Genomic DNA, 19,581 nt, shown 5'->3' on the forward strand with positions numbered 1-19,581 from the left:
CATTTGTCATTAAAATATGCACTGCAAATGTGAATGAACACTCAGACGATCTTGTTTACATTTTCTGTCAAATTCACGTTCTGTTTGCAAACTATATATGCCTAAAAATATGTTTACAAAGAAACAACAAATATGCAAGTTAGAATTATGCGGAAGACATGCTGACAAGTAAATTCTTCATGTTTTAAAAGTCAATGATTTCAAAGCTGGTCCTCAATCTTTTCTTGAAGTTGACTCGATTCGGCTTTTCACCTTGGATCTTTGTGAGCACTGTCTATGGAAGGCGAGCGTGTGACGGCGTTGTCGACGGCAGCTGCGTGTCTGTTGTAGTTCGAGTCGGCTTGGCGGTAATGGGCGGGACGATAGGTGTCAGAGTGCGTTGCCATGGAGCCCATTGAGAATAACCCTCGCTGGTACCTCAGAGTGCTACACTGACTAGTGGTCCTTTGTAAAGTGCCAAACCCTGAGTGAGAGAGTTCGCAATACAGACACTGTTAAGATTAACACTGGAAACGTCAGACCTCATTCACTGAGTTTGCAAAGACAGCAGTGGTGCGTGAAGGACATCCGGCACATACCTGTATTGTTTCTGGACATAACGCTCTGGGAGCCGTGTGTGGGGCTCTGGTACAGAGGGTTCTGGAAGGTTCTGTCCTCATATATTGGTGTGACGTGGCAGTCAGGGGAGCGGGCTTCCTGGCCTAACTGGCTGTTCTGACTATAAGAGGTTTGCAAGCCTAGATGAAGATTAGAGAATCACAGTCGGTCAATGTCATGAGTTTATACATTAATGAAAAACTTACAAACCCACTCTTTCGATAAGTGCATCCAATCTATACAATATTTCTAAAAAGATTATATTCTACTGAAAAGATCAGCTTACAATACACTCTTAAAAATAAAGGGTCCAAAAGAGTTTTTGCAGTGATGACATGAAAAACTGTTCACTAATATGTTCTTTGGGGACCCCAAAATGGTTCTTCTAAGTCATCAAATGGTCTTAGGAGTAGTTCACTTTTAAACTCACCCCAATGTCATCCAAGATGTCCATGTCTTTCTTACTTCAGTCGAAAACAAATTAAGGTTTTTGATGAAAACATTCCAAGATTTTCTCCATATAATGCACTTCAATGGAAACCAAATGGTTCAAGGTCCAAATGAGAGCTTCAGTGCAGCTTTAAAGGGCTTTAAACGAAACCAGACGATGAATAAGGGTCTTATCTAGCGAAACGATCGGTCATTTAAAAAAGAAATAAAAAAGTTTAAGTTTTATAAGCACAAATGCTCACCTTGCTCTGTTCTGTGATGACCGTTCGTGACTCTCCTTTTCAAACTCGTTCATCAAAATGAACAAATCTTTTTTTGATTCATGACTCGAAGGGTCCTAGATAAGACCCTTATTCATCATCTGGTGTCGTTTAAAGCCTTTTAAAGCCGCACTGAAACTCTCATTTGGACCTTGAACCGTTTGGTTCCCAATGAACCAATGAAGTCCATTATATAGAGAAAATCCTGGAATGTTTTCATCAAAAACCTTATTTTTTTTTTTGCGAATGAAGAAAGAAAGACGTGGACAACTTGGATGACATTTGGGTGAGTAAATTATCAGCAAATTTTTTTTTGAAATTCTTATAGGGTGAAGGATTGTCATAATTTGTTTCAGTATAATGTTCATTGTTAGATTTGTTTATTCTAGTTATTTGATGTTTTCATGCTTGTTTTTTTGCTTTTTTGTAATTATGCATCTAAATGCATCTAAACATGTATATACTGTATGCTTGACTTGTAGAATTCATTTTAATTATGTGATGTAATACCCTGATGTATATAAGGGCCTACTTGTGAATGGTTTGATTGTCTGTTGAATATGGCTAAATACGTCATATAAATTATTAATCTACTTATGGAGCTGTGGTGTGCCAACCTTATCCGTTTCAGTGAACCGTTATTAAAAGAACAACTTTTTTGTTAGGTCTTTTTTTAGGTTCCATGGATGTTAAAAGGATTCTCCATGGAACTATAGATCCCCATAAAGAACCTTTATTTTTGCAGTATGAAATTCCATCCAGGATGATTTGTGCAGATTAGGTGCTAGTCTAACTGATTAAATTGATGTTCATCAGCAAAGTCAGTCCGTACAACCAATCCTATGCTGTACGAGCATATATGGAAGAATTGAGTTGCCTTCAACTGGAGATTCAACTGTAAGTTGTATTCTATAAACAGTTTGCTTTAATTAACCACTCCACTGGGCTTTCACACCTTTAGATATATCTGTGAGAGATAATGACCTTGATCAAGTATGAGGCGTATTCAGCCAGAAGCAGTTTTTATACCAAAAGGCGGCACTGCGTAGTGTTGCTGTTGGTGACATGAATGTCAGTTTGCCTGACACAATCAGGAATACGCATACAATTAATTGTGCAATTTAGATGAATTAGCCAAAGGTCTCTCCCACACATAATTTCATGGCAAACAGGATACAATAGATTTGCTCATAAACGCCTACCCAAAATTGCAAACCCAATTACCCAACTCTTGGAGAATAATTACTGAAACTACTGACAAACCCAAATGCTTAAACTGACATTGTAGAGTGTGCTCATTAGAGTACAAGTGTTTTAAGAGTTGTAGGGCATGTATTCCCATGCAACCATGTGAGACTGACATTCAAAACCAGAAGTTTCAATTGCAATCATCTGACCCACAACCTAGGCAGACAAACTTCAATCCCAGCCTACTATCAGTTGGAACAGACATTCTAGTCAGTATCAATAGGCCATTTCCATTTTATCACATTAGCTGACAACCACGGCCTTGGTCTACGGTTTTAGAGCCTGTCAGAACCAAAATGTATAATTTGCTAAAGCTGAGTAAAAATCTTGATTTTTTTCTCGATTAAATCGAGATACGATACTGATACTAATACTGTTTCTTCAATTTTATTATTCCCTACTTTTATTGTAGGCACTGCGTAAAAATGTTTTTAGTTCTGCCAAATCTGAATCTTCAGCGTTATGGCAAAAAAATGTGTGTAAAAGTGAGTTAACAGTCTGTATTGAATGTGATGCAATAAAAATGCAGTCTATTGTGAATAAATGTCTAGAAAGGTCTTTGCAGGCTGCATGCAAAAACCATGTAACCAGTGGAAACAAATGACTCATTAAGATTCAGTTATTTTGGCGAAACAAAAACATACAAATCACTCTTTTAAGCCAGTTCTTTTCATGAATTTCTAAAAGACAAGTTACCAACTTGAATCAGTGTGAAAGACTGCAATGATGTATAATGCTGCGTTCATGTGCTATGGTAATTATGGTAAATACCAAAAGCCGACGTGGAAAAAGCACATGAACACCCCCTCATGTGGTATTTTCCACTGGGCAACAAGTAGAATATTTTGATGGACGAGTTGCCGAGATGAGATAACCTTTGAACTTTTCAAAATGGCGGAGCGCACCGCAAGAGTCGTGAATGGTAAAAATATATACTATTCATGATCTAGAAAATATACAGCATATTATTTACCTTTTGAGTTTTGATAAATCATTTTCTTGCTGTTGCAGATGACTTAAGCAATCTAAAATAGTTTTAGCTAAATAACAGGTCTGGATCTCCATCTTTTTACCACATTACGACAACAAAAGCACTTGAACGCAACACACTGGTAAATACCAGTTCACAAGTGGAAAATATCATATTTTCCATAGCACTTGAACGCAGCATAATTTACAGCTATTGTATAGAGAAAATGTATTTTAAATGTAAGCAAATTGGGCAATATACTAAATTAAAAAGAATCCAATTAAATCTGAAGAGCCTGTGAATCAGAATATTGACACCATGGTAAAGAATGATTACCATATGCATATACTATAAAATGTACATAGTACTCCAATGAGCTTAAAAGAATACAGTACCATGGTACTGTGCTTCATGTCCAAAAGAATAAGGAAATAACCCCATTCAGCCTTTATACCGTTACTAAATTTTGTGTCAATGTAACATTAACATAGAAATGCCTCAATTGGGCTCTCACACATCAATCAGACTGGCAATTATAATATCATAAGCAAACTGTGAAGCGAACAAAGCTCGCTGGCTTAGAACAGCCATGCAGAATTCAGTGAGTTTGTCTTTCATAAATTTCTAATCACTTCATACATCTCCAAATTCAACAATAGTTTATTCTGAAAAGGGCCTGGAGTTAAAAGCTTAGTTTTCAAAGGTTTTACATCATGCATGTATCTACAGAGAAATACGACCTAAATGGGGCAGTGGGACTCATCAGAGGAAGTATCCCAGAGTCAGAATGCGAGATTAACGTCAGAGTAATCCTACAAAACACTAGAGCACACGAGCATAAGCATTAAGACATGTGCACACACACACACAAGTCAATATCCATGCAGCTCCAGTTTCATGTGGATGTTTATTGCAAATGGAACTGAGACTGTAATATGATTTTGAAACAATATCCTTTACAGGCCCTATATTAATGCATCTCAGCACTTTTGATTCACAAGTGTATATGCACGCACAGCATCTTGTAATCAAAGGGTTATGATCATTCATTCGGGTAGGAGCATTTACTTTAATATTTGTTTTGCACTTTTATGAGAACCAATTTGTGTCAATCTCGCTGTGACGCCCACCTAGACCATCTCCACGTACAGAGTCATCTTTTGACCCGTTTATGTCGAGTGATGTGTAGTGTTTTCTTCCTGTGGCTCTTGTAATTTTAAGAGACAGTATGAATCATAGATTAAACCGAAAAATGCTTAATAATTCACATTTTAATAAAAATGCTTAGCTATTCACATTTCTTTCCATGTTTTGAAAATTCACCTCATGAGGGGATTTTCAGGAAAGAAATACCTTCTTAAACCACAGAAGATTTTATAATCCAAACCAAACACGTATACAAACACAGATAAGTGACAGAATTACTAATCCTTGAATAATATAGTGCATATAAAACGCTAAGAAAGTTTCACACATATCAAATCTGTGTCCTTAAATCCATCCTTTCAAGAGTGCTGTAGAAATTGTGTTTTTAAAGAGTTCTGGCTTGGTCAGGATGGAGAAGAAAATCGTTTTATGGATTTAAACTTTATAGAATCACTGGTTGCTGTTACTGTTTATAAGTTTGGTATCATTAAAATTATTGGCCAACTCTGCATTTATTTTAAACATTGTGAAATGTAATGTATTCCTGTGATGTAATTGACTCCCAGTTGATATGCTTACTCAAGAAACATTTCTTAGTATTACAGTTGAAGAAAAATACTGTTTATGATGCATGTTTTTTGATGAATTTAGCTGTTTCATTATTTGAAACGGAATTTGTTCGCAACAAAGTAAAAGTCTTTACTGTCACATTCCATTAAATGACAGCATCCTTGCTGAATTAAAGTATTAATTTATTTACAAAACAACTAATCCCCAAAACTTTAAGAGGTAGTGTATTATAGAACCTTTAAAATAGGACAGTTTTAATGTGTAACCTACCTGTAAGGCTATCCGGTCTTGAAAGAACCATCCTCTCAAATATGTCATAGGCCCGAGACCCAAAAGAAGAGTGAGTGCTTTCATATGCACGTGTGTCATGCTTCCCCAGGGTCCCGTACTGCTGAGGCTGAGCTGTCATACCGGACCGCAGGAAAGTTGGAGACCCAGACTCTGACCCCGTCCCATTTCCATGGCGTCCCAAGTAGCTGGAGTGTACTGGTTCAGGGGCGTGGCTGGAGGCAGGAGGCAAGGTGGTGCCGGGAAATATGCTAGGTAGAGGACGAGGCTCTGAGACTATGGGCGAGCCATAAGGGCTTCCAAGAGAAGAACGCAGAGGCTGGCGGGACGCAGGCGGGGACGGGGTGTAGAGTGGGGACGGAGCGCGAGAGGGCACGGAACTGACTCGTCTCATGACACGCCCACTGCTGCCCACCTGAAAAACATATTACAGACAGACACTATTACCATCATACATAAACACAACACTCTATTAATATGGTTCCTTTCAAAAACATTAAATTCTTAACAAACAATAAGGTGAATGATAAATCAGGCATGTGATCAGCTATTTAATAATATGTATTATAATAATAAACTATAAAAAACACAATAGACTGGCTGTCTTAAATTCTTTGCTTTCAAAAAGTTTATACCATAGAGCTTTTATTTTGGCGACAAACAACAGGAAGTTCTAAAAGCTTCTCATTTGTTGATACTGCATGATTATCATTACAAATCTGAGCAGATGTTTGACGTGTTTTGCTTTTTCAAATGTGCGTTATAAACGAAATGAACTCACAGCAGAGATGGGCTTCGTGTGGAGCAGCATATACTGCGACCCGAGCCGCTCCGAAAACACCGGAAACATGCAGACACACCGCAGGGCACCGCGCTTCACTCTGAAACATGCTAACTATTATATATCTCTATAATCCACAATCTTAGCCATTTCATAATCGCCTCGAAACACTAACCAACTTGAATATACTAGCATTTGCCGCTTGGCGAGAGTAAGTTTTGGATTCTTTCTGATATGCATCCTGTCCCGCAGACAGCCCCTAGATGGCGTCGCTAGCTCTTACAGTGTTGTCGGAAACATTCCATGAATGAAAGGTAACGTTACGTGAAAACGCAGCATTTTGCAGTGTTTAGTTAGTTTAGGGCTATTTCGCGATTCACGTGCGTCATACTTCTCAAGTCGAAAAACGCGGAAGTCCGTATAGATATGGAAAAACGTCCGTCCCTGTTTAAAATATCGTTCAGAACCAATGACATTCTAGAAAGCGAAAATAGCATGCAAAGTTAGATTAAGCAAGTTATTTTTGTGTTTATACCTGTGCTGAGGCCTGTCCTTCTGCCCTAGAGCTCATGGCAAAGGTGGGACTTCCACTGGGGGCGGAGCTTGTCGACTGGGACCTCCCTTCTGATCGCCTGGGCGTCACTGTGTTACTATAGTAACCACTCACCTCCTGATATCCACTATCCGAATACGAATTCATTTGAGTCGAGCTGCGTGAGTTTGCAGCAGACCCTGAGCAAAGGACACAGCAATAAAAAAGAAAAACAGAAAAATACTGAGATAGATAAAAGATTTTCTGTTCAGAAATGATGAAACCTTTGTAGTTGAACCAAATAGGTTAAATACTACTTAAGTTCTATTAATAGGATATGTGGCCTGATTACCACAGGATATAATGACGACTCGTCCCTCACTTTGTAAGTGAATAAGAAACAAACTTTGCTTTGGTACTAAGGTAATACTAGAATTAAACAGATACTAGTTTTACTAAAGTATCGGTCATTTGTGCACTTGATCGTTCTAAAGCAGTTGCATTAAACAGTTATGTCTCATGTTAATGTAAACAGACAGAACAAAATCAAGATGATGTGCTGTGCTTTAAAGTCATAGACAGTGGTTTAAAGTTTCTAGAAGTAATTTGGCTTTCTTTTGCATTGCTGTTCTTCGTGTAACGTTACAGATATCACAATGGTGTTAGAAGCTGCACTGCCATCTATCGACGTGGTTCAGCACGATCTCATTTCAACATGGCGAAATCGACAGGGTCGACCCGCACCATATGAATAAAACATCTCTTATATAAAGTTATAACGAGTAGTCTTCATTTGGCTTTTCACAAAAACACAACACATTTTTTAATGTATAAAACGTTTAAAATTAGCACCAAACTTCTTAATACACCTTTAAAATTAATCAAATATCAATATTTACAAGGGGGAGGGAAGGATTATTTGTACTTTAAAACTGAATGTTTAGTCAAATTAGTCAGTATTTGAGAATATTGAAAAGTAATGTTTACCCATTTGCAAAACAATTGAAAGCTGCAGACCATTGTTTTAATTCAAATTGTTAATATTGATATTCATTTTTATATAATTATTTTAATAAACAAGAACACATTCGTTTTTTAAAGTATTAAGATTATAAGTACATTAGTTTTTTGAAGTATTGACATGTTTCACTTGAAAGCTCCAGTAATGCGCTTAAAGTAGAAGCCTCCAAGGTTAGCTGGCTGTGCCAAAAATCACATTAAGTTAAGTATAACCATAACACTTAAACATTAGAAGCGTTTCCTGGCCAAACAGCAGCCATACCATGGCACAATGATACCATGCAACTGGATGTAATAGTATTTACACAGTACTCTAGTCCAAAGTATCTAAAAGAATCCCATGCTGTGTCCCTTTCAACCAGCTAAAAAAAAGTAAACCTGGTTACCTTTGCTTGGCATACTGTATGAACTGTAATAATAAGAACTTCTGCATGGAGCAATAACTTTATAAACATCAACATCAATATTCCATCAGAAACACATAACCAGACTTTCATCCACAGCAATCCGCCTCAAAAGGTGTAATTAGCTTACAAAATACAAGTGCATCCCAGCTAGCTTTCCAACCCCTTTTGACTTTTAGCAAGCATAAGAATAATATGAAGTGTTTCTCAAGTAGCAAATCAGCATATTAGAAGGATTTCTGAAGGATGTGACACTGATGATGCTGCTGAAAATTCAGCTTTGTCATCACAGGAATAGCTAAAATGTATTAAAACAGAAAGCAGTTATTTAAAATGAAAATACTTTACAATATTACAGCTTTTGCTGTACTTTTGATCAAATACATGTAGCATTGTTGAGCTTACAAGCTTTAAAAAACATTGTAATAATCTTAAACTTTCTAACAGTAGTGAATAACTGTGAGACAACACTGTCAGCATCATATAGTAGGCGAAAACAGTATGTGTCAAATGAAGTATGTCTGAATTCACAGTACTAGGCAATAAGTACCTACTACTTCCAGCGAGATTCTGAAGTGTGCATATGATGGACATTTTACTATCCCATGAGGCAACTGGTATTAGTGAATGGAGGTGGACATACTTTTTTAACAGTCTTATTCAAAATAAGTACCTACTCCAGGGATTATGTGATTTCGGACGTAGCCACTGTTTTCTGTGGTAATACACAGCAGGCCACAGATGCTGCCCATAGATCTTTAGTTAACTTGGAATATTCCATTAAAGCATCAGTTTAAGTATAAATTGTTCACATAGAGGTAGCAAAAAACAATATGGAGTGTGAATAAATAGACCCTCACTTTCACGCAGAGAAATCTGTTCCAATTCTGGGGAGTAAAGTGGCCCCTGTCCTCTGACCCCAAATGTGGGCGAGGTGCAACCATCCGACGGCTTGGACACACCTGCACCTGAGGATTCTGGTTACCAAAGGGTTAACACACTGTGAGCAGGTTTTATCAAGAGACAGTTACATAAACATAATTAGAGGGAGCATTAACCTCAAATGTTCCATCATATACCCAATTTTAAAGAACTGACAGATTATTTCAAATGCTTTCAGTCATTTTGACAGATTAAAAATAAGGTGTCTTATCTATTGTGTCTCCCTACTTGAAAATCATTCTCACAGTAAGGGACGATAATGGGAATTAGAACTTAAGAAAAAGTTAGGAATGTATAAGCTGCTCTGTGATAATAGACCATGAGAGACGTGAGTGAGGATTTAGGGACGGAAAGAGATTCCAAGTGTAGTTCAGTGGAATAATTCATGGGATGTGGCTCATTATATTGGGTGACCAGATCACAAGACCTCAGTGTCTGTTATCTTTTTCAGAGCAGAATAGTTCAGAAACAACAACAACAACACAGTAAAACTAAAATAGCTCTTGCCACAGTTTTTGTGAATAAAAATACCAAGGATTACAATGTTATACTAAGCAATGATGACTGAAATGTTTTTGTGGCTGAAGTAATAAATAAATCATCCATGACTTAAGTTATATTATTTATAGTAATGGAGCATGACTTTGCTATACTGAGAGGTTGTAGTGCAAATTTAGGAGACTGTAACTACAGCAAGAACATAATACCGTGTGCTATTAGAAAAAGAGAATTTAGGCAGGTTCAATTCACCAAATGTAGTGGTGCTTAAAAAAATCATTCAGCTCAACCATCTAATTGGTCAGTGTTCCAAGCTGGACTGTGTGTGTATATGACTACAGTCTAAAATGTCAGAATTAAGCTTACTCGTATTTACAACAGGTAACAAAGGGAAATAGTGAGCAGAAAGAGAAATAGACAAAGTTACCTGCAGATCTCCACAGAAGAGACTTCTCAGAGGAGCTGAAAAAAAAATGTAAGAAAAGATGAAATGAGAGGAGAACAAAGACATACGCAGTGCACAACAGATCTGAGGCATTTTATGAAATGAGTGCTTTTTCAGTTTATTGTAAAATAAGATTAAAAACAGACCTATATTGTGTTAATAAATTGTGCCATCTCAAGCATAATTCATTGATTTTAATATATGTATATTTATGCCTTCAGAAAAGTAAGTGTTGACAACCCGCCCCATACATTAATAAACACTTTTTATAGAAAACTATTATGAATAGTCTTCATCTCATGTGATTGTACACCAAAGTGCAATGATAAATGGAGATATTGTCTCTTAAAGAACACTCCGACTTTTTGGGACTTTAGATTATTCACCGTATCCCCCAGAGTTAGATAAGTCCATATAGACCATTTTGCAAGATGTAAACAACACTGGTCCAGAAGCACTTCCTGTTTCAGTTTTTTAACACTACATAAAAGCTGGGATAAAATACAACCAACAGAACATATAAAACTGAATCAAAAAGTTAAACAAACATCTTTAAGATGTTTTCTTTACATGAAATAAAGAAAACAGTTACAAACTGAAACAGGAAGTGTTTCTGGACCAGTGTTGTTTACATCTTGTGAAATGGTCTATACATACCTTTTTCATACCTTTTCTCTGTGCGTGCTGTAACTCTGTCTGACACACCCAACGCTAGCCTAGCTTAGCACAAAGACTGGATGTAAATGGATACAGCTAGCATACTAATCCCAATAAGAGACAAAATAACGCAAACATTTTCCTATTTACATGTTGTGATTTGTATAGTCACAGAGGGTACAAATAATAAGGTCATATGAGAAACAGATTTCTTTTAACTGTATAAATATTGGGAACTATATTCTCAGAGGGCGAAGCACTGCTACTGCGTAGCACCTGAGACACGCCGTGGTGAGGAGCAGAGAGTTCGTTCGGAGTTGGAGTAATAGAGTCAGCAATTACTAGATAGTTAAAGCATAGTTTACATAGTTTTGTCTGAAGTATAAATGCATTGGTTGCCCGTAAGCCAATCCCATAACGTTTGGTTATGACATGTGTTATTCACCAGCTCAGTCGCATCGAACTTCCACTGTAAACACATGTATGATGCGAAAACGAAACCATCGAGTGAAATACCAGAGTGAACACGGCTGTAAATAGGAAAATATTTGTGTTATTTTGTCTCTTATTGGGATTAGTATGCTAGCTGTATCCATTTACATCCAGTCTTTGTGCTAAGCTAGGCTAGCGACGTGTGCGTCAGATACAGTTACAGCACGCACAGAGATGAAAAAGGAATGTATGGACCTTTGTGGGTTTGTAACAAATTAACATAATGCCAACCTATGGTCTTCATTGGCTGCCCGCGATCAACTTCTACTGTAGTTGTAGCCTGGAAGAGTTTGGTTTGAGTTGTCAACTTATCAAGAAGATGCTGTTTTTTACACTGTGAAAACAAATCTTCTTTGCATGCACTTGGCTGAAATTCAGATATGGTAATGGGTGTTTTGTTTCTGTAAGACCAATCACAACAGACTGGGCCAATGAGAACAGAGCAGGCTCTCGGAAAGGAGGGGTAATCCTTTATAGAACCGACACTGAGAAAAGAGGTGATGCTGCAATGTACAGTATATTATGAGAAAATGAAAGTGTGTTGGACCTTGGATGCATCTAAACCCAATCCAGGCAACCCCCAAAACAAAATTAGTAACCTTTCAAATAAAATAATAGGGGCACTTTAAAAAACAAGAAATATGATGGTAACAGGGTTGACACAAACCTGGGGACACAGCCTCTCTTTTTAAATAGTAATAGATTTCACTAAAATTATATAGATACTATAAGATACTGAAAACAATAAACTAGCTGGCATTTGGCCAAAAAGCCAATCCTCATGGCAAAAACTCTGTTGGCTTTAGCTATTTATATTTCTAGTAATTTTTCACGCATATGTTTATGAGAAACACAAATGGCATCCGTTTTGAAGAATGACCCATCTCATCTTCCAATAAGTCAATGGAAAGCAAAAAGATACGCTCAATTTGCTTGCCATTAGGAAACCATTACCAGTGAACATCAATCACATTGTTAGTCTACTCACTGTCGCATTCATCTCTCTGACACAAATTTTTAAATCCTGTCCGCTTAATCACAAGAAATTAACACACTTCTGCATTTGTAGGAACTGAGGGAGTTCAGGTTGAATAAACATCAGAATGTAGACACCACTGTCCTAAAACAGCAGACAAGTGTCTGCTAATGCCTGACAAAATGTGTAACTGTCTGCAAAGGAGAGGTCAAAGATCACCGGTCATCAGGGTACAGTGACAGCTGAAGGGGGACAGCAGGAATGCCATGTAAAGAAAGGTTAAAGGTAATGGGTTGCACACATGGACTCTCTTCAAGCAAAAGAAAAAAATGTCCCGTAAACTGCGGCAAAACAGGCATAGGCCATCTGAAAAAACAGTTCAGACACTCCTTCAAACACGAGGAGCAGCTGACATGCGCTTACACACATACAGGCACAAAGAGTTCAATGTGACAAAGCAAGGGATGAGGAAGAACTGTACTGCTGTTCAACCAGATTGTAAATAAATCTTCCTGAAGTTATGGCTGAAGCAAACATCTCTGATTTATCAGGAGCACTCTTTCCATGACATTCATTAAATGAAAAACTTTCACAATAGCCCTAAAGCTTGAATGTGTTTATGGTAAATTGACAAACACCCACTTGCCATAAAAGTAATTATTCAGTGGGGAAAGAGAGATGACAGTTTATGCATCACTGCACTCTTGTCCTTCATACCGTCACACACCATGAGAAATACAGAACACTGAATGCTGCGTTTCTGTACGACATATACTGTACAATGTGTTTTTCACGTGTCAGCAGGGGCGTAGGAGTGATCCATAAAGTGTAGGGGGGGGGGGGGGGGAAATGCGTGGTTGCCATGGATACACTCATATGAGATACATCTGAACGCTTAATATCATAAAAGTTTAATAATTAAGCCTTAAACGTCCTTGTGACGATTATGTAAAAATGCATATTTTGGTGCTATGAATATTAATTCTGTTAAGTGGAATAGCATAAAGGTGGATGCTGGTAGGTGAGCAGTGAGCACTAGCCATTCAGTATATGTATATTTTGCCTTCACCCTGCACCAAAAAAAAAAAAAAATTATAATAATTACCTCCCCAAATGTAATTTTGTCATTTAATGTTTACATATGATACAAAAATTTCATCTAAAAATGAAAAATTGCATAGGTCTTTCCAAACCTAGATGTTTTTTGTCTACTATGGAACACAAAAGATTTTTATAAAAAAAAAAGGGGTTTATTCTTGTTACCTTAAACTAAAATAAACTGAAATAAAATGGAATATATAAAAAAACATTAGGCCTATTTTATTTCAGCTTGTTGTCAAGGCAATGCCATAATTAAAACATGTCTTTCAGTTCTAAAATAACTCAAACTAAAACTGAAATAATGAATAAGAACTATACAGACATTAAATAAAAATTACTCAAAGTAAAATGAAAAATGAAACTACAAAAATAGCACTGCTGAACTGTCAAGCTCAAAAAATGACAAAAAGGACCATCAAAAGAAAGGTTTGCTCAGTATCCTCCTTTTTGTCCTTCAGTGGTGTTGAGTCAGTGTGTCGCAAACCAATCCTGGACATTCAGATTTAAACATCTGTTTTGAAAGAAATGTCAAATGACGTGGAAAGTAAGTAAATGACAAGACATTTCCTTCACTACCATCACTGCCAACTACTGTATATTAAGCTGTTAAAAACTGCACCAGAAACGGTGATCAAATATTTACAAAAGTGCATGTTTTGAATGGAAAAACACGCTGAGCAAGCCTCATGGTAATAATGAGAACGCAATACAGATGTTCTTTTCATAAATATCTTATGGCATCATTTACGCCGAAATTGTATGACAAGACAAGCAAGTACCACTGATGTATGGAAACCTGGTTAATACATATTAAGGCGCCAAAGTTGAATGTCTGGACATATACAAATGAGCTTTAAGAACAACAGCAAAACGGAAGACTTTAATTCTTTCTGTTCCTCACACAGAGCTACAGTATTGCGCAGTTCGGACACTCAGGAGGTCGCGAGCCATTGGACACGTTACGAGCCGGCGGCAATCACGTGGGCTTGTACACTGAACATGGAGACTGGAGCTTTGGATAGAAAATAAAAATAAAATAAAAAGACGAGTGTGCAAATGATTGGGTGGAAAGCAGAGAACAACACAGCCACCACTAGACAGTGTATTTATGTGTGTGTGGGCCACTGGGCTGTAATAATATTCATAGATCTAGCCTATGTGACGTAGTTGTGTATGATTTGGCAATAGGGGACCGCCAATACACAGGTCAAAATCAGCCCGACTCCCTGAATTTTGTAAACATGTTTGAAAATTGTTGGGAGGTGCTTGCGTACAAGGCTAAGCTTGAAAGTCATCTCACACAGTGCGAGCCGCGAACATATGAGCATCAACGATTTCGATGCGTTTTTAAATTTGAAAAACAAGTCATATAACATTTTTTTTTTTTAAGAAATGAGATATTCCTTTAAATCATGAGCTATTCCTTCAAATCCCACTCACAGAGCAAATGACTTTATGGTTTTATCTAATAGCGTTTTTCAAAGCTGCCTCTTACCTGTCACTCACAGCACCGGGAGACTCCGCCCCCAACCTGCATCGTTCCAGCTGATTGGCCACAATCTGTCTCTCTTCTTCAAGTTCTCTGGTAAGCCGTTCAAACTGCAGCTCCTTCAGAAAGACAGGAGGGACAAAAGTTTCACCATCACTGCCTTCTATCGTCAAAAACAAATCCATAATGTGAACGCAACACACACTTCATACCCATTTCCAGTTACAATGTTGATTTAGCTTCAAAATGCATCATCTTTAAATCCCATTCCTTCTCAACTTCGATCCTGTCACGCTGCTCTTTGCTTCTGAATTTGTGGCCTCTTCCCCTCCTCTTGTTCTATCTCTGAAACCTAGGTCTCTATGTGTGCGTGTGTGCTGCACTGTTGGCCTGCCTCTCTCTGATAGAGACAGACTCGTTGATGCAGCTGCCCTTAAAGGAGACACACACTCTTTCACACACATATAAACAGCCCCACATTGCTGCTGTATTAGCTATAGTGAGGAGAAGAAATATCACGGTTGTGTCACTGCATATTTTCATGATTGCCTGCCATTGTTACATTGCAACGAAACGATTCTGAAGCATTGTATCTGCTCTGAAATAGATATTAAATTCAGAAAGTATTTCAGGTATCACGCTGCCAAGCACTAGAAGAGGTTGCAATTAATGTAGCCAATGAATAGGAGAGATTATTGAGTGTTGTTCTCCTGGTGAGACAAGTCAGGCAATGGCTATCTGCCTTGTGCCATGCTGTGAGCTACCAGCTGTACCAGGTCTCTTCTATTCAACCTATTGTTCAGAGTGACAATACTTGCCTATGTCCTGATTCTGTCCAAGAGGAGCACAAAGAAAAGACAAGACTTGACCACACAAATCACTGCACTCTCTCTTTCTCTCTCACACACACACACACACACACAGCAATGAAATCCATGCTGCAGTTTCTGGTGTCCGAGTGAAACATGTTAAGCCTGGCAATGGGTCAATCAGTTGGATTTTTACAGAGATTCACAGCGTTAATGAAAGCTATCAGCACTAACAGGATTTGTAATGATTAAGCTAACAGTTTAATTAGTCATTTTCATGACACTGAACTGACAGATTTGAAGGCTGAAGCATCAGACCTGATCCAAGAAAAAATAAATGTTAAAATAAATGAAGAATTTGAAACTAAAATACTATCATATATATATATATATATATATATATACCATATATATATATAAATATATATATATAATTTTATAAAAATAAACTGATAATCAATCAAACAATGGTAAAAAAAGAAGAAATTTAAAAATGTAAAAATTCAGTGTAAACATGATGTGATAAACGAATAAGAAACGTGTTCTTAACCAAATTGGCTGATAAAATAAAACATAATAAAAAAAAACATTGGTAATAATAATAAACTTGATGAAAACACAACTTATCTCTCAAATTCAGTGTAAACCTAAGGTGAGGAAAGAATTAAAGGGGCTATATTATGTTAGAATTTATGTTTTATCCACTTTTTTATTGCCGATTAATGTGTGAAGCGCTTGGTTCGAAACTTAAAAAAAACTAGACCTTTACCAACTTCCAAGGTTGTCTGTGAAAGCTGGTAGACATATTTTTATATAATGAACTCGCACTCTCGAAAGCCCCTAAACAAACGCTTATAATGTTCAGGATAATGCCGAATCCTGTACTGCAATAGTTTAATTAAAAAAATAATAATGGTATCATATCAGTGTAAATTTAATAACCTCATCTGTCGACAAACATCTCTATGATCACATGCTTTCTTAACTGCTGTTCTCTCACCACTGTCATTTTGTTGAGTATTTATTTTCTTATTAAAAGGAAAGCTTGCGGAACATATTTGCATATTCATCTAAACGTCGCTCTCGGAAGCGTGGATGCCGTCGGGATGATCATTAACAGTATATTGCTGCTAAGGTATTTCCAGCTTCTAACTAAGAACGAAAAAGAACTTCGCCATGAGTATATTTGGGCCTTGAATCACATTCAGTCTCTTGTACATTAAATGTGCACGAGTGCGAGCATGAGCAATAATAAGTTGTTGGCTGCAGTTCACTTAACAGCCACCGGTATCGCTATAAAGAAGGATTTCTGAAGTCTACATTTAGCCCATTTAAATAAGAATCTTGTTCTTAAAGTCCCCCTGTCGTGAAAATCAAGTTTTTAATTTTGTTTATATGTCTATGCAGTGTTTTTAATATGCTTTAAGACAAACCATTAGCATTTCATTAACAGTGAACTAGCAGAAAACATTTCTTTTTTTTTTTTTTTTTTAGATTTTAAGATATGTGATTTTGGTGATCAAAGATGAGTTTTAAGGGATGAGATTATTGTTTACAGGGGGACTTAAAAATTAAGTAAAAATAAAATAAAGTAAAATATATAATTAAAAAACAATAAAATAAATTGGCAAAAAATGTATAATAATAAAATAAAAAGTTACTTGGTTGAATTAGATATTTTAAGCTCTCAAATTCAGTGTAAACCTGCTGTTAGTTTTGTTCTTAACAAATTGGCTGAAAATAAAATAAAATAACTGCACAGAGGAAACAAGGTTATCAGCTCTAAACTTCAGTGTAGACTAGATGTGTCCTCAAAGCAAGTTTTCCACACCCAAGAATTAATAATGCAAATATGACTTTTGACTAATGAGCACAATGTTGACTTAATACATCTACAATCTGCAGCCACTCATGTTTGAGCTGCTATTCAGATTACAGCTACCCTACAGCCAGACGCAAGCAGATGGAAACGGTGCGGTATACCTGCTCTTTAACAGAAGCCAGCAGGTTGGTGGTGGTGGCATCAGTCGCCATGTTGTTGTTGTTGGATCTTCCCTCACCACTCAGCACCTCCATTTCCTCCACAGGGCTTTGCCTTGGAGTAGGCATTCCCCCTACACACATAAACACACAAACACACAGCTTTTACCATCATTGATACACTATCAAATTAAAAGTGACAGTAAAGACATTTCTAATATTACAAAAGGTAAATAAATCTTCTTGTTATCAAAGAATACTGAAAAAAAATGTGTGTCATGATTTTAACAATGATATTAAGCAGCAAAACTGTGTTTAACATTAATAATAATAAGAAATGTTTCTTGAGCACCAAATCAGCATATTTTAATGATTTCTGAAGGATCATGTGACACTGAAGACTGAAGTAAATGGCTGCTAAAAATTTAAATTACACTCTAAAATGTATTAAAATAGATAAAATCGTTATTTTAAATAAATATTACATTTAAATTAAATATATCTAAAAATATATAAATTAAAGAGATTTTATTGGCGCTTTTCCACTGCATGGTACAGCTCGGCTCGGTACGGCTCACTTTTGGTGCTTTTCCACTGCATGCATGGTACGGTACGGTACGGCCGTACCATGCATGTAGTGGTACCACCTCTGTTGAGGTTCCAAGCGTACCGTACCGATACTAAAATGTAGGGCTGGGTATTGACATAAATTTCACAATTCGATTCGATTTCGATTCACAAGCTAGCAATTCAATTCGATTTCGATTCCAATGCGATTCAATATTAATTATTTTGGATATCAGTTACAATAATTGGCAAACTTTCTCAAGGAAATCAAATCTCTTAACTAATGCTGTAAACTATGGGAGTCTAGTTGTAGCCTGCTAGGCTTCGTTAGCCTAATATGAAGGTAAGAATGAACGGTTTTGTAGCTATACAATTACACTTTTATTTATTTTTATAATTTTTAAAAATATATGAAATATAAACATTTAAATGGTGGCTGTCATAAAAACTTGCAAATTTATTCAAATATGCATTAAATATTGAAGAACATTAAGATCATAATGCATATGTAATATGGTGTATATATTTAGCAAAATGCTCCTTTCTAGAGTTATTTTTTCTAGCTAACTAACGAGTTTATGTGGGTTTTCTGAGGTAAATATGACGATACATGACATTGATTACAAGCTGTTTAACTGACGTCTTTCCACGGTTGAAACACTGATTGAGCGAATCAATGTGACATGATACAGATTTTGATAAGTTGTACTCTATCTTTAACACACTTTCAGATGCTCGTTCATGTTTATTTCGCGCTGTGACTGGTATTATTAAGCCGGAAGAGAGATCAGCGCTGCTGCTTCTCCTGAGCTGCGCCAGAGCGATCTCACGCCACAGCGCCAAAACGCTATTTATGTTTTTGAATTTCTAAAGAAAATGGACGTAATTTGAAAATTGACACTTTGTTTCATATCAATAGTAACCAAAGACAAAGATTATTGCGATTTTTTGGATGCGCGCAGCCGCGATACAATGTTCCATTCATCAAATGAAACAGGATGACTAATCGATTCTTGAGATTTAAGAATCGATATCGGTTCGTAAAAATGAGAATCGATTAGTATCGAGAAATCGATATTTATTACCCAGCCCTACTAAAATGTGACGTGAACACACTGCAGATCACTGATTGGTCAGACAGAATCGTCACTACCAGCGCCATTGTATTTGCGAGACATCAAACCCGCTAGATTTAAATAGCCAGTAATAGCCACCGCTGTAGCACTAGCACCTGTTTTAAAACTACTTGCTTGACTTGCTTGAAGAAAAAAGAAAGAAAGAAAACTTCCAAAAAAGAAATGGCTGAATCGTAGTCAGTGGACGAAGTGCAGACGTTCCTTTCATTGGTTGCCGAGGAGC

The 19,581-nt window shown here is 36.9% G+C and overlaps 1 protein-coding gene across 2 annotated transcripts in view; it reads right to left on the reverse strand.

The window, feature by feature from the left end:
- The window catches only part of pkp4 (plakophilin 4), a 41,087-nt gene that overhangs the window by 16,411 nt on the left and 5,095 nt on the right, over window positions 1-19,581 (reverse strand). The window contains exons 2-9 of one of the 2 annotated variants that reach the window (XM_039689329.2): window positions 17,659-17,789; window positions 14,873-14,985; window positions 10,134-10,168; window positions 9,127-9,243; window positions 6,846-7,042; window positions 5,512-5,944; window positions 579-737; window positions 253-463 (exon numbers count right to left, since the gene is read on the reverse strand). In XM_039689329.2, the coding sequence (XP_039545263.1) occupies window positions 253-463; window positions 579-737; window positions 5,512-5,944; window positions 6,846-7,042; window positions 9,127-9,243; window positions 10,134-10,168; window positions 14,873-14,985; window positions 17,659-17,784 (1,391 nt within the window). In that variant the 5' untranslated portion in view covers window positions 17,785-17,789. The other variant, XM_039689330.2, reaches the window with a different exon arrangement.

This window comes from Pimephales promelas, chromosome 8 (assembly GCF_988280905.1).
Source record: "Pimephales promelas chromosome 8, fPimPro1.hap1.1, whole genome shotgun sequence".
Classification (NCBI taxonomy): Eukaryota; Metazoa; Chordata; class Actinopteri; order Cypriniformes; family Leuciscidae; genus Pimephales; species Pimephales promelas.